The sequence below is a fragment of the Nomascus leucogenys genome, chromosome 8 (assembly GCF_006542625.1).
Source record: "Nomascus leucogenys isolate Asia chromosome 8, Asia_NLE_v1, whole genome shotgun sequence".
Taxonomy (NCBI): Eukaryota; Metazoa; Chordata; class Mammalia; order Primates; family Hylobatidae; genus Nomascus; species Nomascus leucogenys.
Window position 1 is genome coordinate 88291625 of NC_044388.1, and position 20520 is coordinate 88312144.

Consider the following 20520-nt stretch of genomic DNA (forward strand, 5'->3'; position numbering starts at 1 on the left):
TCAAGCCTAAGCTCAAACAATCCTCCTGCCTCAGCCTCCCACGTAACAGGGACCACAGCCTCCCACTGGCCACTGCACCCAGCAACATTTTTAAATTTCACAAATCACCAGGCTAGGTAGGAGCCAGAGGTTTTGCCAACTTGGAGTGAGTGATATTTGCCTTTTGGTTTTCTTGATGTATCTTTCAAACAGCGGAGCACTAAAATTATGATGTACAATATGTAAATTATTTCCTTTTATGGTTTGTGCTTTCTGTGGTCTAATAAACTTTGCATATCTCCAGGTTACAAAGATTTTCTCCTATGTCTTCTTCTGGCAATTTTATAGGTATAAGTGTATTAGTTTTTAAGAGCCAGGGTCTTGCTATGTTGCCCAGGCTGGAGTGCAGTGGCTATTCACAGGCACACTACCACTACTGATCTACATGAGAGTTTTGACCTCCTCTGTTTCTGACCCAGACCAGTACATCCCTCCTTAGGCAATCTTGTGGGCCTCCTCTCCTGGGAAGTCACAATATTGATGCTGAACTTAAGTGTAGACATCTGATCAGCACAGAGCACTATAGCCCAGAACTCCTGGGCTCAAGTGATCCTTCCACCTCGGCCTCCTGAATAGCTGGAACTACAGGTCCACGCAACAAATTTTACATACAGGACTAAGATCCATTTCAATTTAATTTGTCAGTATGCCACAGGATAATGGTTAGTACTTTTTATCCCATATACCAATATCCACTTACACAAAACCCACTTGTTGAAAGATTTTCCCTTTCCCTAGTGGATTAGATTAGCAACTTTGTTGAAAATCAATTGACCACATCTGTGGATCTATTTCTAGCCTCTCTAATATGCTCCATTAATCTATATATCTATCCTTCTGACATTACCAAACTGGCTTGATTACTGCAGCTCTATATTAAGTTTTACAGCTTAAAAAGAAAAAAGTTTTCAGCAGCTCTATTCTAAATGCTTTCTTTTCCCATTTCTATATTAATTTTAGAAGTTTGGTCTATCTTACTTAAGCAAGAAAAAGAATTAAAGTCCCAGGGATTAGGCCAGGTGCAGTGGCTCACGTCTATAATCCCAGTATTTTGGGGGGCTAAGATGGGTGGATCACTTGAGGTGAGGCATTTGAGACCAGGCTGGCCAACATGGTGAAACCCCATCTCTACTAAAAATACAAAAAATCAGCTAGACGTGGTGGCAGACACCTATAATCCCAGCTACTCAGGAGGCTGAGGCATGAGAATTGCTTGAACCCGGGAGGCAGAGGTTGGAGTGAGCCAAGATTGTGCAACTGCACTCCAACCTGGGTGACAGATCGAGACTCTGTCTCAACATATAAAAAAAGCCCCAGGGATTAGAAGAAAGGATATAAACTGACATTATCTGTAGATGATATGACTGTGTATATTGAAATGTAAAAAGAATCCACAGGTAAATTATTGGAATTCATAAGAATTTATCAGGGTTTCTGAGTTATGAAATCAAGAGATAACAATGTTGTATTTCTATCTTACCAACAGTTAGAAAACAAAACAATAATGATACTTCAAACTTACATTGGGCTTATGTTAGGTATCATTTTAAACTCTTCATGTACGTGAGCACATTTAATATTCACAACCCTACCAGTTAAGAACTGTTACACATTACACATAGAAAGAGAAATGCAGAGTAGTTAAGTAACTTGCCCAAGATTACACAGCTCATAAATAATAGGTCCAAAATCAGAATACAAAAAGTATGGTTCTTAGACACCACACTATGCCATGTAAAATAAAAGTAAAAGTAAGAAGTTCTCAGGAATAGCCGGGCACAGTGGCTCACACCTGTAATCCCAGCACTTTGGGAGGCCGAGACAGGTGGATCACGAGGTCAGGAGATCAAGACCATCCTAGCTAACACGGTGAAACCCCATCTCTACTAAAAATACAAAAAATTAGCCAGGCGTGGTGGCATGAGCCTATAGTCCCAGCTTCGGGAGGCTGAGGCAAGAGAATTGCTTGAACCTGGGAGGCGGAGGTTGTAGTGAGCTGAGATCACGACACTGCACTCCAGCCTGGGCAACAGAGTGAGACTGTCTCAAAAAAAAAAAAAAAAAAAAAAAGTTCTCAGGAATAAATGCAACAAAAAACGTGCAAATCTTTAAGGAGAAAAGTCACCCAACTTTACTGAAAGACATTAACAAACATCCAGGCTGCAGTGGCTCACGCTGGTAATCCTAGTGCTTTGGGAAGCAGAGGTCAGAGGATCACTTGAGACCAGGAGTTTTAGACCAATCTAGGTAATACAGAGGGACTCTACCTCTACAAAAAAATTTTTTTTTAATTAGCAGAACATGGTGATGTGTGCCTGTGGTCCTGGCTACTCAGGAGGCTGAGGTGGGAGCATTGCCTGAGCCTGGAGGTCAAGGCTGCAGTGAAACCATGATTGCACCATTGCACTTCAGCCTAGGCGACTGAGCAAAACCCTATCTCAAAAAAAAAGTCCAAATGAATGGACAGATGCACAATATTCAAAGACTGGAAGATTCTATTGTAATGATGTCAATTATCTTCAACTCATTTGTAAATTCAATGTAATCCCAATCAAAACCCCAATAGCTACTGTTGCTGCTTTTTTTTTTTTTTTTTCTTTGGAACTCAACAAGCTGATCTTAAAACGCTTAAGAAATACAAATGGTCAACAATTGCCAAGATAGTCTTGAATAAGAGTAAGATAAAAAAGACTTTAGCAGAGATTCAAACTTCTGGTAATGACAAACGGGGACAACCAAACCAATGTAGCAATGCCCAGAAAAACAAGTCTTGTAAGTATTAAGCTCGGCCGGGCACAGTAATCCCAGCACTTTGGGAGGCCGAGGCGGGCAGATCACTTGAGGTCAGGAGTTCAAGACCAGCCTGGCCAACATGGCAAAACCCTGTCTCTACAAAAAATACAAAAAAATTAGCCGGGTGTGGTGGTGCACATCTGTAGTCCCAGCTACTCAGGAGGCTGAGGCATGAGAACTGCTTGAATCCGGGAGGCAAAGGTTGCAGGGAGCCCAGATTATACCGCTGCACTCCAGCCTGGGCAGAGCGAGACTCTGCCTCAAAAACAAAAACAAACAAACAAAAACTCAAGTTAGTAGTATGTGTCTGCAATTCCGAAACCACTTCTGTGTAATCTAAGATTAAGCAAATAAGTGAACATGTTAAGGCTAATGGGAAACAGATTTCTTATTCTTGGAGAGTTATCGATATGTAAAGAGTGACGGATTGGAATCAGGGTTTTCAGTTAAAATTTGTTTTTTAAAATACACACACACACACACACACAGAAACATATTTATGAAGCAAACATAGACACATGTCCTAGTCATTTCCATTTAGTCATGCCGTATTATCAAGGAGCACATCTAATGTTTAGGTATTGATTTTTAAATACCATTTTCCCCTAAAAGAAACCAGGGCTCATTGAAGAAATGAGTGATTCCAGTGCCAGGTTGGGTAAAGAAGATCTGGAATATCTGGTGCCAGAAAGAAAGGGAGTGCTCCAATTATGATGGTGTCATGTCAAAAGGCCACAGAGCCAGTGTGAACGGGATCCTACTGGCCAAATCAGGGGCAATTTGAAAAAAATGAAAAACGATAGTAAGAAATTATAACCTGTAGAATAAAGTAAGAATCTATGAGTCCTTATTGACATGAAATAAATGAATGAAAGTGATGGGCCGGGCGCAGTGGCTCACGCCTGTAATCCCAGCACTTTGGGAGGCCGAGGCGGGTGGATCACAAGCTCAGGAGATCGAGACCATCCTAGCTAACACAGTGAAACCCCGTCTCTACTAAAAATACAAAAAAATTAGCCGGGCGTGGTGGCGGGCGCCTGTAGTCCCAGCTACTCGGGAGGCTGACGCAGGAGAATGGCATGAACCCGGGAGGCGGAGCTAGCAGTGAGCTGAGATTGCGCCACTGCACTCCAGCCTGGGAGACACAGCAGGACTCCGTCTCAAAAAAAAAAAAAGAAAGAAAGAAAGAAAAGGTGAAAAGTGGTAAGAACGGTATTTTTATCGCCTCAACCAGTAAATTCGTTATAAAGGGAAAAATAGTAACGTTACAGGGAAGAAACTTGCAAGACCACTTTAATAAGTGATCAAAGCTAACACCATAAGAAAAAGGATAAATTAACATCATGTGTCTCCTAATGTAATGAGGTAGGAAAAACACAAAATTATTTCTACAGTATTTCTGCTCAAAAATGTATACAATGATGAGGAAAACCAAGACATCTATATTGAAAGATGTTCTACAAAAAATACCCTCCCTAGACTCTTCAAAAATCCAACAGTCCAACCTGGGCGACACAGTGAGACTCTGTCTCTACAAGAAAATAAAAATAAAAATAAAAATTAGCCAGGTATGATGGCAAGTGCCTGTAGTCCCAGCTACCCAGGAGGCTGAGGTACAAGGATCACTTGAGCCCTGGAGGCTGAGGTTGCAGTTAGCTGTGATCACATCACTGCACTTCAGCCTGGGCAACAGATTAAGTCCCTGTCGCAAAAATAAATAAATAAATAACAATAGTTATGAAAAATACAGAATAAAGAAATGTTCTGAATTAAATGACTCAAAAGAGACATGACAAATAAATTAGCCCAATACTTGTTTGGATCTTTACCAGAAAAAATTCTGTCATAAAAGTCATTATTTTCACAACTGGCACTTTGGGAGGCTGAGGTGGGAGGATCACTTGAGCCCAGGAGTTTGAAACTAGCCTGGTTGAAACAGCAAGACTCCATCTCCACAAAAAACGAAAAAAAAAAGCCAGATGTAGTGTTTCTCGCCTACAGTCTAGCTACTTTGGAGGCTAAGGCAGGAGGATCGCTTGAGCCCAAGGTCAAGGCTACAATGAGCTATGATCATGCCACTGCACTCTAGCCTCGATGACAGAGAAAGACTATCTCGAAAAAACAAAAAGTCTATGGATTAAAGGACTGTATAGATGTTAATTTCCTAACTTTGATAAGTAAACTGTATTTAGTAAGAATGTCCTTGTTCTTAGTAAATACACAGTGATTAATTTAGACATAAAGGGACACCATATCTGCAACTTAAGTGGTTCGGAGGTGGGGGAAAACAAATATACACACACATGCATACACAAATATAGGTAGTGTATATATTATATATGCATATACATACATACATACACATAAATACTCAGATGATAAAGTAAATATGGCATGATGTTAATAATAGGGCAATCTGAATAACAGATACATAGAAGTTCTTTGTACTACTCTTGCAACTTAATTTCAGACAAAATTTAATTTCAAAGTTTAAATTATTACTAAAACACCATAAACTTTAGAATATAAGTAAACATATTTATGACCTTATATCACAAAGGAGTTCTTAAATAAGACACACAAAAAAGCACAAATATAAAGGAAATAAGAAATAAACTTGACTACATAAAAGTATCATTAAGAGAATAAATCAACAAGTCAAAACTGGGAGAAACTATTTGCAACCCATATAACAAACAACGGACTAGTATCTGGAATACATCATGAATTCCTACAAGTAAGTAAGAAAAAAAGGATAAATAAAACACAAAAATAGACAAAAGAATTGCACAGGGATGGGGGTGAGAGGTTAAAGACTACACATTGGGTTCAGTGTACACTGCTTGGGTGATGGGTGCACCAAAATCTCAGAAATCACCACTAAAGAACTTATTTGTGTAATAAATAATAAATAAATAGAACAGAAAATTTATGAGGATGAATAATAAACAAAAATATGTTCAACCTCATTAGTAATTAGGAAAATGCAAGTGAAACTATGTTAAGATAACATTTACCATACACTAAAATAAAAAAAATTTTTTTTAATCTCACTCCTTTCAGTAGGAGATGGCTTAAAAAATTTTTTTTTAATCTCACAATGCAGTTATAAACTGGTGCAATCACTTTAAAAACTGGCATTATGTAATAAAACTGAAGAAATATGTTCTCTCTGACCCAACAATTCCTTTCCTATGTACTTCTCAGAGAAAAGTCTTGTCCAGCAGGAAAGAATGTTCATAGTAGCATCAAACTAAAACAACCAAAATATTTATCAACAATAAAACGGATAAACAAACCATGATATGTTATTCTTCCAATGGGATACTATAGACTTGACCATACTGAGAATGAATGAGCAATAGCCACATGTATGAATATGGATGAATCACCAAAGACATACAGGGCAAATAAAGTCACAAAAGAAAACCAGCATGAGTCCATTTATGTAAAGTTCTAAATACAGCTTTAAAATTTTTTTAATGCTTTAAAGTATTGAATGCTTTAAAAAAATTTTAAGTTGCATTTAGGGATATATAATGAGTGGTAAAAAAACAACAGGAAAACAGAAAAGCAAGAGAATAATCATCAAATTTGGGACTGTGGTTATCTTGGGGGAAGAAGAGTCAACAAAATTGATGAAGAAAGGTACACAGGGTGCTTCTTCAGTATGTATAAATATTTTATTTCTTAACCTGGGTGGTAATCACATGGGTGTTTATATACTTATGTGTTTTATAAGCTTTTCTATAGGTAAAACAAATGTCACTAAAAGCAAGGACATAGTGCTTATGACTCAGCCCTAGAAACTGTAAAGGGAAACCTTTAAAAGAGAAAGAACAGCCAGTGAAGTAGGAAGAAAGTAAGGAGACTGGTGTTTCAGAAGCCAAAAGAAAAAAGAAGGGAATAGTGAAACTGTGTCAAATATTAGTGATAGGCAAAGTAGAGAAACTTTCACACAATATATAAAGTGCATTGTTCTCTCTCTGATGAATCACTTTTTTAGGATGTAGACATTATTTTCCAGTGACTAAGGATTTATTAGTAACATTAATGAGAAAGGATATGAACATTCTAATATTTTATATTCAGAAATCAAAATTCTTAACATATTTTTTAAATGTCCTCCTCTCATAATACAGAACATTAATTGCACCAACAGTATATAATCAATTATTAGAATAAGTGAATTCTTACATTTGACAGCTGAGTTCTGGCAAACTTTAATTTGCCCCAGTATTTTTTTTTTTGCCCCAAATATTTCTATCATTTGTTATTAAAATGGTAATGACAAAGACCTTTGTCACTGCCAAATCAGATAAGTAAGTTAGGGGCTGGTAACAAATACAAAACACAAAAATTTGGTCAAAGAAGCCAAAACGGACATTTTGTCAATATTAGAAAGATGCATTGAATCATTCCCTTGGCTTTTTAAATTACAAATAATAAAAAAGCTTTTAACTTTAAAGTAATGAACTATTTTTTAGAAGAGTTTGGACAATCATTTGGTTGTCTTAATTTTATAATTTGTTGTCTTAATTCTTTTAATTTTTTCACCTATAAAACATGATGAACTAAATACTACTTAAAGTCCCAATTAGCAATATTTTATGGTGTTATTTGGGAAAGGAAAAATCAATCACAAAAGGTAGTAATACTTTATCTAAATAATAAACCACACTTTTGAGAACTGTGAAACCAAAAGTAGCACACGCTAACCTAATAAGATATTCAAACTGGGCCATTCATTGCTTTTTCCTTAAGAGGTTTACTTTAAATAAAAGAGGGAGGCTCTTCAAAGCTACAATTTGCAGAGACAATTTAGAAGGCTGTATTTTTACTAATGCAAAATGCAACTTCACACAAGCTTAAGATACAGCTGGAAGTTCTAAAGTTTAGGAAACAAAACAAAATAAATCCTCTTCTTTGAATAAAAGATCACACTATTCATTTAAGCTTGATATAAAATATCACTACTTAAAAAAGGAAAAGTATTTTTCTCAAGAGCATATATGGCAAAATTATTTTGGCTATAAACTAGCATATTTAAATTAATGTTAATAAGACTACTAATTTGAAGCAAATGGTTTGTGGCTTTTAAAGAATGAGTAGTATCAATGTTAGAAAATAAATTTGTAACTCTATTTCAGATATTCATTTGTCAACAGAACCTCCTAATATTAATATTTAATTAATGGGAATACTTTATTCCAGGATTCTTGCTTTCCTTTATAAATCCTGGGAGAATTCAAGAAGAAAAAGGCTTATAAACATATATGGCTTAATAAATGAAACTTGTAACTTCAGAAAATTTGCTTTGTGACCCAAAAAAGAACTACTCACCAAAAGCTGCAGCCATAGGGGGTTCAAGGGATGGCTGGCCATCACCAGTAGGAAGGTCTAAGCGAGTGAAGTCTCTGCTTTTGTCATTATTATATTTCACATTAAGGCTGGTGAGCTTGGAGAAGTCAATGCGCAGAGTGCAGCACGCATTATAGATATTCTGGCCATCCAGAGCCTAAAGCATGTAAGAAAGGGACTGGTTTTGGCAAGACAACAACACTGATAATGAAGAAGCCTATACTTTGACAAAGAGTGGCAATCAGGTGTAAGGCAGAAAGCACTGACTAAAAAGCCAAAGTCTTGGGTTTACTTTTACCTCACAGTCATTAACTATGAGCCTAAGAGAGAAAAAGAAAATCTCTAAGTCTCAGCTTTCATCTGTAAAATAAGACTGTTAATATTTATCTTGTCTGTGGTAAGATCAAATAAGAGGAGAAATGTGAAAGATTGGAAAACTACTGTCTATCATAGAAATGTTCACTATTATTATGATTATTTTGCCTATACCAAAAGTTTTAAGATACTCTGATTTTACATTCCATTTTAATTCATTTTAGTATAATTCACATTACACTAGCATGTATAAGCTTTGTTAGGATGAAACAAAGCTTTTGTAAATGGTACCTGTCAGAGCCACAATATATAAAATATTACCTACCACTTATTTTTTTCTCTTGTAAATTTACTTTGTAATACTTTAAATAATAAACTGAGGAAGATGTGGAGTCAGTTGTGACCAAAGATTAGCAACCCCGCCGGGCGCGGTGGCTCAAGCCTGTAATCCCAGCACTTTGGGAGGCCGAGGCAGGCGGATCATGAGGTCAGGAGATCGAGACCATCCTGGCTAACACGGTGAAACCCTGTCTCTACTAAAAATACAAAAAATTAGCCGGGCGTGTTGGCGGGCGCCTGTAGTCCCAGCTACTCGGGAGGCTGAGGCAGGAGAATGGCATGAACTCGGGACGCGGAGCTTGCAGTGAGCCGAGATCGCGCCACTGCACTCCAGCCTGAGCGACAGAGCGAGACTCCGTCTCAAAAAAAAAAAAAAAAAAGATTAGCAACCCCTTCCTTTGCAAGAATAAAAATTTACCTAAGGGTATTTGTGGCCACTTATGACTTTTACAAATGCTTGAATTTATGAAAATAGATACCAGAAAGCAAAGCACATAAAAATAAAACATATATATATATCCTGATTTATAATAATGGTAATTAACAAGTATGCCATCATAAAGGTACAAAATAATATATCCAAGTTCACGGTACAGCAAATATAAAGGCTGTACTCCCAATCGAGTGCCAGACACTGTGTGCTACACAAAAGTACCACAAGCCTTAGTCCTCATCTTTGACCAAAAACTAGAAATGACTAGCAAAAAGTGCTACAAGATGAAATTAGTGTCAGGGATAGATATCAACAGAAGGTATGTCTAAGATAACTGAACTGAATGTCAAGCTTTGTATCTTGTCAAAATAGGCTTTCACGTACTAAAAAAAAAAAAAAAAGACAACATGAATTGACAGCAGCATATTTCCTAAGATTTAGTATCTCCACCAATTTAGAGCTCAACAGGAATAAACATTGAATACAGCTGCAAAAATGGTGAAATCAATCTCTGACTGATTTAACAGAAGTAAATGGTCTACAGCCATACCACCCTGAATGCACCTGATCTCATCTGAGCTCAGAAGTTAAGCAGGGTCGGGCCTGGTTAGTACTTGGATGGCAGAAGTAAATGAAAGCACGAGGGTAATGATGGCTCTATTAGCTTATGTGAGGAGTACTGTGTTCAATTCTAGACTTTAAACATGACAAACGGGACCTGCGTCTCAGAGATGTGAGAGGTGACAGGAGATTTGAGATCATTTCATATGAAGAAGTAATGATTTTTAGCTTAGAAAAAAAAATACACAGAATCATACACTTTAAAACGACTAAAATGGTAAACATTATGTATATTTTGCCACAATTTTTTAAAAAAACACATGGTAAAGTGGGGCACAAGAGAAGGTATCACTGGAGTGATTAATAATTGAAAAATGAAACAAAGATCATAATTACCATTTTGGCATAATGTGCATTTACTGGGTCAGCATACTGAAGCAAGGCTTGAAACTGATTATTCTTTGTAAAGGTGATAATCTTCAAGACTGTGCCAAATTTAGAAAATATCTGGAAAACAGTTCACATTAGGTTAAATGTAAAAGAAAAGTATTAAACTAATGTACCTTTATAAATACAACTTGTTCATAAATCCTTTTAAATGAAAATTTTCTCTTGAAAACTTTGGTACCAAAATGACTTAAGCCTAAAACATTAACATTTCAATACCCATGACTATCTTAGAACAATGCCCAGTACACAACAGGCACTGGCCTATTTTATGGCATACATAAATGGTACAGTATTAAAATAGGAGACTACAATAATCAATAGCATGAGATGTGTGACAAAGCATATGAATAAAAGTGGGAGTCATGGACCAACTATTTCACCCTGTGAAGAATCATCTACTTTTTGAGATTTCTGTAGCCACTAGAAGATGTTCAACTAGAGGCTGCTTCTATTAATTCACCAAATATTTGGAAAGACAGCAGTAAACAAAACAGAGACAAAAGTCTATGTCCACATGAAGACAGACAATAAACATTTGACAAATATCCTAATATCTGGTGATTTTTAGAAGTCTTATGAATAAAAATAAAAGGGAAGGGGTGAGCATGAATCAGAATGCAAGTTGAGACAGTGCAAGAGTGGCGGCCAAAGAAGGCCTTTCTGAAGTGTCTTTTGAGAAGAAAAGAGTGAGGGGAAGGCTTCCTGACACCAATATCCTCACAATACGTGTTCTACCTCAGCACCACAGGGCTCACAGCCAGGGTTACTATTAATAGTAACTCATTTCTGAAAGACTAAATAGGGGGGATAAAACAACAACATATTTAGTTTTCCTCTGTTGATATGGTTTGGCTCTGTGTCACCACCCAAATCTCATCTCAAATTGTGATTCCCCACATGTCAAAAGCGAGACCTGGTGGGAGGTGACTGGATCATGGGGGCAGTTTCCCCTTTGTTGTTCTCGTGATAGTGAGGGAGTTCTCAAGAGATCTGATGGTTTAAAAGTGGCAGTTTCCGGCCGGGCGCGGTGGCTCACGTTTGTAATCCCAGCACTTTGGGAGGCCAAGGCGGGCGGATCACAAGGTCAGGAGATCGAGACCACGGTGAAACCCCGTCTCTACTAAAAATACAAAAAAAATTAGCCGGGCGTGGTGGCAGGCGCCTGTAGTCCCAGCTACTCGGAGAGGCTGAGGCAGGAGAATGGCGTGAACCCGGGAGGCGGAGCTTGCAGTGAGCCAAGATTGCGCCACTGCACTCCAGCCTGGGCGACAGAGCGAGACTCCGTCTCAAAAAAAAAAAAAAAAAAAAAGTGGCAGTTTCCCCTGCGCGATCTCTCTCTGCTGCCACCATGTGAAGAAGGTCCTGGCTTCCCCTTTGCCTTCTGCCATGACTGTAAGTTTCCTGAAGCCTCCCCAGCCATGCAGAACTGTGAGCCAATTAAACCTTTTTTGTTTATAAATTACCCAGTCTCAGAGAGTATCTTTATAGCAGTGTGAAAATGAACTAATATTCACTCCATTTTAAATTTGAATCTTAAAACAAGAATTTGTTCTGCTTCTGAGATTTAAAAAGTTAAGTATTCCCTAGGCTGGTAAGATTTTGTGGTTACCAACCACTATGGTACAATCATGGCTCACTGCAGGCTCCACCTTCCCAGGCTCATACGATCCTCCCATCTCAGCCTCCCAAGTAGCTGGGACTACATCACACCTGGCTAATTTTTTATTTTTAAGGTTTTATAGAGATGAGGTCTCACTATATTGGCCAGGCTGGTCTCAAACTCCTGAGCTCAAGTTATCCCCCCATCTTGGGCTTCCGAAGTGCTGGGATTACAGGTGTGAGCCACCATACCTGGCCCTGCTTTTTGATTCTCAAAAAGTATGCTCAAGAATAACTATCCTTCCCTGGTAGTCTAGTGGTTAAAAAAACATGAAAGAAAGAATATTCTAAAGCACAGGTAATGAAAGAAAAAATAGATAAACTGGACTACCTCAAAATCAAAAACTTTTGTGCATCAAAGGAAACTATCAACAGAGTGAAATCAATTATGTATATGATAATGGGTTAAGATCCAGAACAGATAAAGAACTCATGCAACTCAACGACAATACAAACAATGCAACCCAAAAACAGGCAAAGGACTTCAATAGACATTTCTCCAAAGAAGCTAATCAAATAGCCAATACTCCCACAAAAAGATGCTCAATATCACTAATCATTAGAAAAATGCAAATCAAAACTACATATCACCTAACTTGCATTAGGATAGTTATAAAATTTTTTAAAACCCATAAAATATTGGGGAGGATATGAAGAAAATGGAACCCCTGTGCACGTTGGTAGAAATGTAAAATGTTACAGCCACTATGGAAAAAGTATGACCTTTCCTTAAAAAATTAAAAATAGAATTACCGTATGATCCAGCAATTTTATTTCTAGGTATATAGCAAAAAAATTGAAAGCAGGGACTCAAAGAGATATGCATATACTCACGTGTATTGCAGCATTACACAAAATAGCCAAAACAGGAAGCAACCAATGTGTTCATCAATGAATAAATGGATAAACAAAATATGATATATACATACAACTTAATATTACTCAGCCTCAAAAAGGAGAAAAATTCTGAATATGGGTGAACCTTCATCATGCCAGGTGAAATACGCCAGTCACAAAAGCACACATACTGCATAGTTCCACTTACATGAGGAACCTAAGGTGTAGTCAAACTCACAGAGACCGAAAACAGACTGGTGATTGCTGGGGGCTAGGAGAGTAGATGAATAAAAAGTTCCATTTAATGGGTAAAGAAAGTTTCAGTTTGGGAAGATGAAAAAAATTCTGGAGACATGGTATTTGGTGATGGTTGAAAAACAATGTGAATATACTTAGTGTCACTGAACTATACAATTAAAAAGAGTTCAAACAGTAAATTTCATGTTATATATATTTTGCCACTTAAATCACTTATGGCAAGACATGAATCAATGTATGTATTATACATGCATCAACTCAACGTTTTCTCTCAATAAGGGAGTAATGTTAGACTTTTAAAAAGTTGGGGGTGTAATATAACAACTGTCTGACCTCCCTTCTTCATTACTACAGCCCAGGCGGCGTTCTAAATTATAAGGCAGATTATATTTTCCCGTGCTTAAAATCCTTTACTACCTCCCCTTTATATACAGGGTAAAATCCAAGCTCCTTCATATAACATAACACTCTTGCCCTGGTTTATCTCTCAAACCTCACTTCCTGACACTTCTTGTATAACACTACAGTTCTCCAAATTTACCAAGTGATTTCAGACCTCTATGCCCATATATGAGGATTTTCTGTTTTCCTAGAAATGTGTTTTAACAGCTAGTAAGCCTTCATTTATCTTTTCCAAAACTCAGCTCAGGGAACAATGCCACCATAAAATTCTCAGCCTCCCCCAAATCCCTATAGAATTATTTTTCCCGAGTTGTATCTATTTCTTGGTTTTATATAAATATTTATCAGGCGGGCGCAGTGGCTCACGCCTGTAAATCCAAGCACTTTGGGAGGCTGAGGTGGGTGGGTCACCTGAGGTCAGGAGTTCAAGACCAGCCTGGCCAACATGGTGAAACCCCATCTCTACTAAAAATACAAAAATTAGCCAGGCGTGGTGGCGCATGCCTGTAATCCCAGTCAGGAGGCTGAGGCAGGAGAATCGCTTGAACCTGGGAGGTGGAGGTTGCAGTGAGCTGAAATCAGGCCATTGCACTCCAACCTGGGCAATAAGAGAGAAACTCCGTCTCAAAAATATATATATATATTTATCTTGCTGTTGTACTTCTACTCTACTATACATTTATTTATATAACTGTCTCCTTTAATTAGACTGAAGGCTCCTTGAAGGAATATACCTTGTCTTAATCATTTCTGCATCATCAAGTACAATTCCTGGCATGTAAGAGATATAGACTAGACTAAAATGCTTATTATTAATTGATAAAGAATTATATCTAGACCTGGTTGGAGAATTATAGCAATATGCAATTTTTTTTCCTTTTTAAGAGACAGGGTCTCACCCTGTCACCCGTAATGGTGTGCAGTGACACCATCATAGTTCACTATAACCTTGAACTCCTGGGCTCAAGCAATCCTCCTGCTTTAGTCTCCAGAGTACTACAGGTACATACCACCATGCATGGCTAATTTTTAAATTTTTTTAGAGATGGGGTCTCGCTACCTTACCCAGGCTAGTCTCAAACTCCTGACCTCACAGGATTCTCCTACCTTAGCCTCCCAAAGTACTGGGATTATAGGCATGAGCCACTGTACCCAGCTGGCAATATGTAATTTTTTTCCCTTTTTTTAAAGCTTTTCTTTCATTTTTTCTTTTTAAAAAAATACTTCTTTTCACCCCAAGGGAAGTCAGCAATTTCAAAAAATAATAAATATTCTTGATGTAAAATATCTCATTAGTGAAGGAATAAGATAATTTGCTCTAACATTTGGAAAATTTTTATACTAAATTATGCTATAAAACCTAATTTCCACTCACCTTTCAGATTTTGTTAATGTTTACATTCCTTTTCTCATTTAACTTCAACAATGGCCTAAAGCACAACCTGGGACAGCTTGGTGTTTTGCTGTGTGGTTTTTATCTGAATGTGCTAAGAGAACAGAACTTGCCTGAATGGGCTAACCAGCAATAGCACTCTAGTCCCCTGGATTCTATTCACTGAGAGAGGAGGTACAAAAAACAATATGATACTTCTGAATAAAGTAACTGGGCACCAACATCAGGGGATCCAGGAATGCCTGAGGTGTGATTTTTAACACCTTTTCATAATTATCAAAATAGTAAATTTTAAACAGATTTGATATCAAAAATTAAAATTCAGGAAGGTTTGATATATGAATCTATTTTTATGAATTATAAGGTCTTTGACTCTGTTTCCCTAATATATTTTGCTGTCAAAAATATGGACAAATACTCAACTCTAGATATCTCCTGTGTATTTTAATATTTTCAGACTGTAACACAGGACTAAGAAGATACTAAAGATCAAATTCTGATAAAATTCATCTTCAGAGGGATTTTTTATAAAGGTAGAATTTGTCAGAAACTGAAAATGTCCACTTGCAAAAAGTGTATTCATGGCCAGGCTCACGCCTGTAATCCCAGCACTTCGGGAGGCTGAGGTGGGCAGATCACCTGAGGTCAGGAGTTCAAGACCAGCCTGGCCAACATGGCGAAACCCCTTCTCCACTAAAAGTACAAAAATTAGCCAGGCGTGGTGGTGGGCGCCTGTAAATCCCAGCTACTCAGAAGGCTGAGGCAGGAGAATTGCTTGAACCCAGGAGGCAGAGATTGCAGTGAGCCAAGATTGCACCACCACACTCCAGCCTGGGATATAGGAGTGAGACTCCGTCTCAAAAAAAAACAAAAAAGTGTATTCACATTAGAATTTTTTTTTAATATCAAGCACACTGGCCACAAGTTGTTTATAATAGTTTTTGTAGCCAATGAAATAATATGATTTAAGAACCAGAATTTTGTATCACTAGGATTGATTCTTTTATTTAGTACCATAATGCCTAGCTTTTATAAGTTATTTATCTTTATTACAATTCAAAAAGATTGGTCCTTTGTCCAGAAGAGATTCATCTATTGGACACTCAAAAACCATTCCCATGTACAACAGTACTCAGAAGTAATGGATTACATGAGAACATCGTTATGAGCTACTTCTTTCATACACAAAGACACTTTTTAGTATGCAGGATTGAGCATTTACATAATGAATCAGTTGATGAATTCTATCTACAAATATTCTGAGATGATGTCATCCAGTCCAATGACTTTAAGTACCACACCTACGCTGAAGGTTTCCAAATCTCAGCCTGAATTCTTTCCTGAATCCAGACTTTATTCCCATTTATCATCTCCCACTTGTATATCTAATAGGTATCTTAAGTTAACATGTTCAAATCAAACTCTTGATTCCTGCCTACCTCCAACCCCTGCCCCAAATCTTTTTTTGTCTTTGTCTTTTTATTATTACTATTATTTATTTACCTCAGTCTTTACATCTTAGCTCCATTTTACCAGAGGCTCAGGTCCAAAATCTGGGAGGCATTCTTGATTACTCCCTTTCTCTTCAGAACCACATCTAATCAATCTATCAGCAAATCTTTCAAAATATATCCACAGAAGCCTGTATAGGTGGCCCGTAACTATAGCCCCAGCTTCTCATAGGGTGGAAGGATCTCTTGAGCCCAGGAATTTATTTAAGGCCAGTCTGGGTAACATAGTAAGACCCTAACTCTAATTGTAAAAAAATCCATAATCACCACTTCCAGTGCCTATGCCCTCACCCAGGCCACCATCATCTCTCACTTGAAGTAGGACAAGAGCCTCCACTTAACCCTATACAGCTTATTTTTTTTGGAGGATGGGGAGGCAGGGTTTCACTCTGTCATCCAGGCTGGAATGCAGTGGTACAATCTCGGTTCACTGCAACCTCCAACTCCTGGGCTCAAGCTATCCTCCCACCTCAGCCTCCTGAGTAGCTGGGACTACAGGTGTGTGCCACCACCCTTGGCTAATTTTTGGTATTTTTGGTACAGATGGGGTTTTGCCATGTTGCCCAGGCTGGTCTTGAACACCTGAGCTCAGATGATCCATTGGCCTCGGCCTCCCAGAGTGCTGGGATTACAGGCGTGAGCCACCACACCTGGCCACAGTTTATTCTTAATACAGCAACAAGAGTGATTCTGCTAAAACATAAATGATATAATCTCACTGTTCCATTCAAAATCCTCCAAAGGTTTCCCATCTTACCTAGTATAAGAAATTATAAAAAGCTTTGAAACATCACTGCTCTAATGCCCTCTCGCATAGGGCTTTCTTACTCTCTCCATTCCAGTGACACCAGCCTTCTTTCTGACACTTGAACACAACAAGCATACCTTAGGCACCTTACATCTGCTGTTCTTTTGGACTGGATCATTATTTCTCCACATACACACATAACTTATATCTTCACATCCTATAAGCCTCTGCTCAAATATCATATTGCAAAGACTTTCCCTAACTTCTTTCATCTAAAATAGCATCAATCCCATCTCAGTCACTCTCAATTCCCTTACCATGAGCTAAAGGAACACTAGTTTCTATAGATGTTAGATAGCAGTTGAGCCAGGACCAATTTTCAGCATATAATAAAATAATTTGCTAAATAGTTATAACAGGTACAACCAACTCCACACTTCTGTATATTCCCCTACCATAATATTCATCACATTTTATGCCATTATTTATGAAATTAGTGTCTTACCCACAAGACTACAAGAGAAAGAACCAGTTTCTTACATTGCTCTTTACTAGCATTTGATCATTAGAGCTAATACTTCTTGCGCACTTAGATGGAGTCTTGCTCTGCTGCCCAGGCTGGAGAGCAGTGGTGCGATCTCAGCTCACTGCAATCTCAGCCTCCTGGGTATAAGTGATTCTCCTGCCTCAGCCTCCAGAATAGGTGGAACTACAGATACATGCCACCACACCCGGCTAATTTTTTATATTTTTAGAAGAGATAGGGTTTCACCATGTTGGCCAGGCTGGCGTTGAACTCCTGACCTCAAGTCATCCACCCGCCTTGGCCTCTCAAAGTGTTGGGATTACAGGTGTGAGCCACCACACCCAACCCTTTCTTGGGCACTTAATATGTATCAGGCCCTGTTCTATTTAATGAGTACTTTAAATATATTAACTCATGTAATCCTCGCAATAAAAAAAAAAAGAGAGAGAACATCATCTTCATTATAAAAAATAGAAGGGGTAAGTTACTTGCCCAAGGCTATAGAGGCAGTAGAGTCAGGATTCAAACTAGCTCCAGACCTTGCATCTGTAACTGTTATGCCAGACTGGCTCTTAGTTGGCTGATGGGATAGAATGCCAGGGGGGAGGGCTTGCTTAATGTAATTAGATTCAGGCTCCCTGAGGAGGTAACATTTGAGCTGAAAGTTGAATGACGTCGATCCTGCCAGGTGACTACCTGGGTAAAGAGTGTTCCCGGCCTAAGAAATACAAGACAGAAATGGACTAAGTACAGAACTAAGCAGGGGAACAGGGAAGGGAGGTAGGGAGAGAGAGACAGTGCCAGAAAAGACAGGTGTTAAATAAGCAGAAGAGTATTAGGTAATGAAGATAAAGAGATGGGAGAGAAGTCTGCATTTGGGGGCCTTCATAAGGAGTTGGTTTTATTTCAATAGCACTGGAAAAGAGGGTTAAAAAAGTGAGTGCTGTAACTGAAAGGCTGAGAGTCCTACCCCAGCACTTGCTACTGAGGACACTCAGAATTAGTCCTCTTCACCTGAAGGTCACCATGATCTCTTGAGGGAAAAACAAAATCTGCTACTGTGGTTAGGGAGATGATAAATGAAATGATAAGACAGGACCACATGACTGTAGCTAAACTTGCTGCTGGCTGATGGCAGTGTTGGGACATAGGCATAAGAACATCTTTTATAAAAGCAATAGCTACAACGTTACAGTAGCAACCCTGGAACAAACACTGCTAAAGATCATATTAGTCTTCAATGCCACTTTCCAGGATAAACAGAAGAGAAGAAAATCCACAAGAACAATGAAACCAATCACTTAAGCAACAGCTGAACCCTTTCAGAGAGCAACCGTGGCTCTGGATACCACTGCTAGAGTCCTGCTTAGGACATGCTTCACAAATGCATATGTTTTAAAAATGGTACTCAGAAAACTCTCAAAGGGGAAACCCAGTAGGCCTACTCAATGGCATGTTTAATATATACATGCAGGCACAGCACTTTACTGAGAAATGTGTCTGAGCTCTATCGCCAATTGGTATAAGGACTGTGGGAAAGTAAATGGACTTCTAAGGGCCCTAGCTTCTTTATTTGTAAAATGTGAGCCTAGAGTAAGATGCATTTTAATTCTTACATATACAAGCACACACACACCTCTATGACTCTGCACATACTACAAATCCAAAGGCATGACTCTGTTAAATGAAAATAAGCAAGGGAAGTGTTGCAGTATTTTAATATGTGGGTTAAGTGTAATGAAATGAAATCAACATATTTAAAGAGGACAAATGCTGACTAAATTTTGGGGCTATATGTCAAATATTTATATACACAGATTACCAGATAACTGTATGTTACATTCTTAGGATATGTATATATGAAGTATTAGTTAAAAATGTAACAACCATTCAAAAACAAAACATGGGAAATTACATCAGGAAGCTTCAATTCTAATTGGCTCTTCAATTACGCTCTACAATATTCTATACTTATCAATTATTTGGGTTTTGGATTTATTCACTACAAAATTATGAAACTAAGTAACCTTCAATTCTTAAATTCTACATATTACTTGCCATGATTTCTTTTATCAAGACAACTTAGATATAGCAATGGGTAGTGTATGAAGCTTAGGTTGGGCATCAGTCAATATTTAACATGGTATATTCATATTACACGTGAAGACTTTTTGAACACTTTCCCTTTAGAATTTTTAAATCAGAAATACTCAAATGTAAGAAGTTGTCCAGAAATAAATTGGTTGTACTCAACGGTGACATTACTTTCTAAGGAACAACTACTTCCTGGACTTCTCACAGTATTCTATGCTTTGTTCATTGTCATGCTTACCTACAAGAAAAAAAAAAATCGAAACTTTTTACACCCTTTTTAATTATGTATTCAAGTTAGAAAAAGGAGGCTGTCAAAAAATTACCTCTAATTTCTATGAAATTAGATAAAGATTTTTTCATTATTTAAACAAATATATCAACAAAACCAATAAGCTAAACAACTTAGATATAAAACATCAAAAGTTTCAGAGGCCATATTTAACTTAACTTTCTTAAGGGTATTTATTCCTCCTTACCTGATGAAGAACTTCCAGGGTAACAGGGTAAAAGAGGTTTTCAATAATTATTCGAAGCACAGGGCTCTGCCCAGGTAGGACTGTGCCTTCATTGGAAGGACCTCCAGAAAGGGCCAGGCTTCCTGATTGGACGGCACTGACAGCCTGCAGTGCAGCTTGGGCTCGCTATAGAACAACCCAAAATGAGAACTTTTGATTATACAGATGCATTATATGAATCCTAAAATTTAGTTGACATAAAACAGTATGAAGCAATATAGTTAAGTAAAACAAGATTTATCTACTCTGGAGATACATATCCTAAATTTGTAATCAGTCAACAGTC

At 37.9% G+C, this 20520-nt stretch overlaps 1 protein-coding gene across 4 annotated transcripts in view; it reads right to left on the reverse strand.

Moving 5' to 3' along the window:
* The window catches only part of PTBP3 (polypyrimidine tract binding protein 3), a 79113-nt gene that overhangs the window by 23593 nt on the left and 35000 nt on the right, over window positions 1–20520 (reverse strand). For all 4 annotated transcript variants that reach the window (XM_030817626.1, XM_030817625.1, XM_030817624.1 and 1 more), the window contains 3 exons: window positions 20196–20360; window positions 10238–10348; window positions 8176–8350 (listed from right to left, as the gene is read on the reverse strand). In XM_030817626.1, coding sequence (XP_030673486.1) covers window positions 8176–8350; window positions 10238–10348; window positions 20196–20360 — 451 coding nt within the window. The remainder of the gene's footprint in view (window positions 1–8175; window positions 8351–10237; window positions 10349–20195; window positions 20361–20520) is intronic.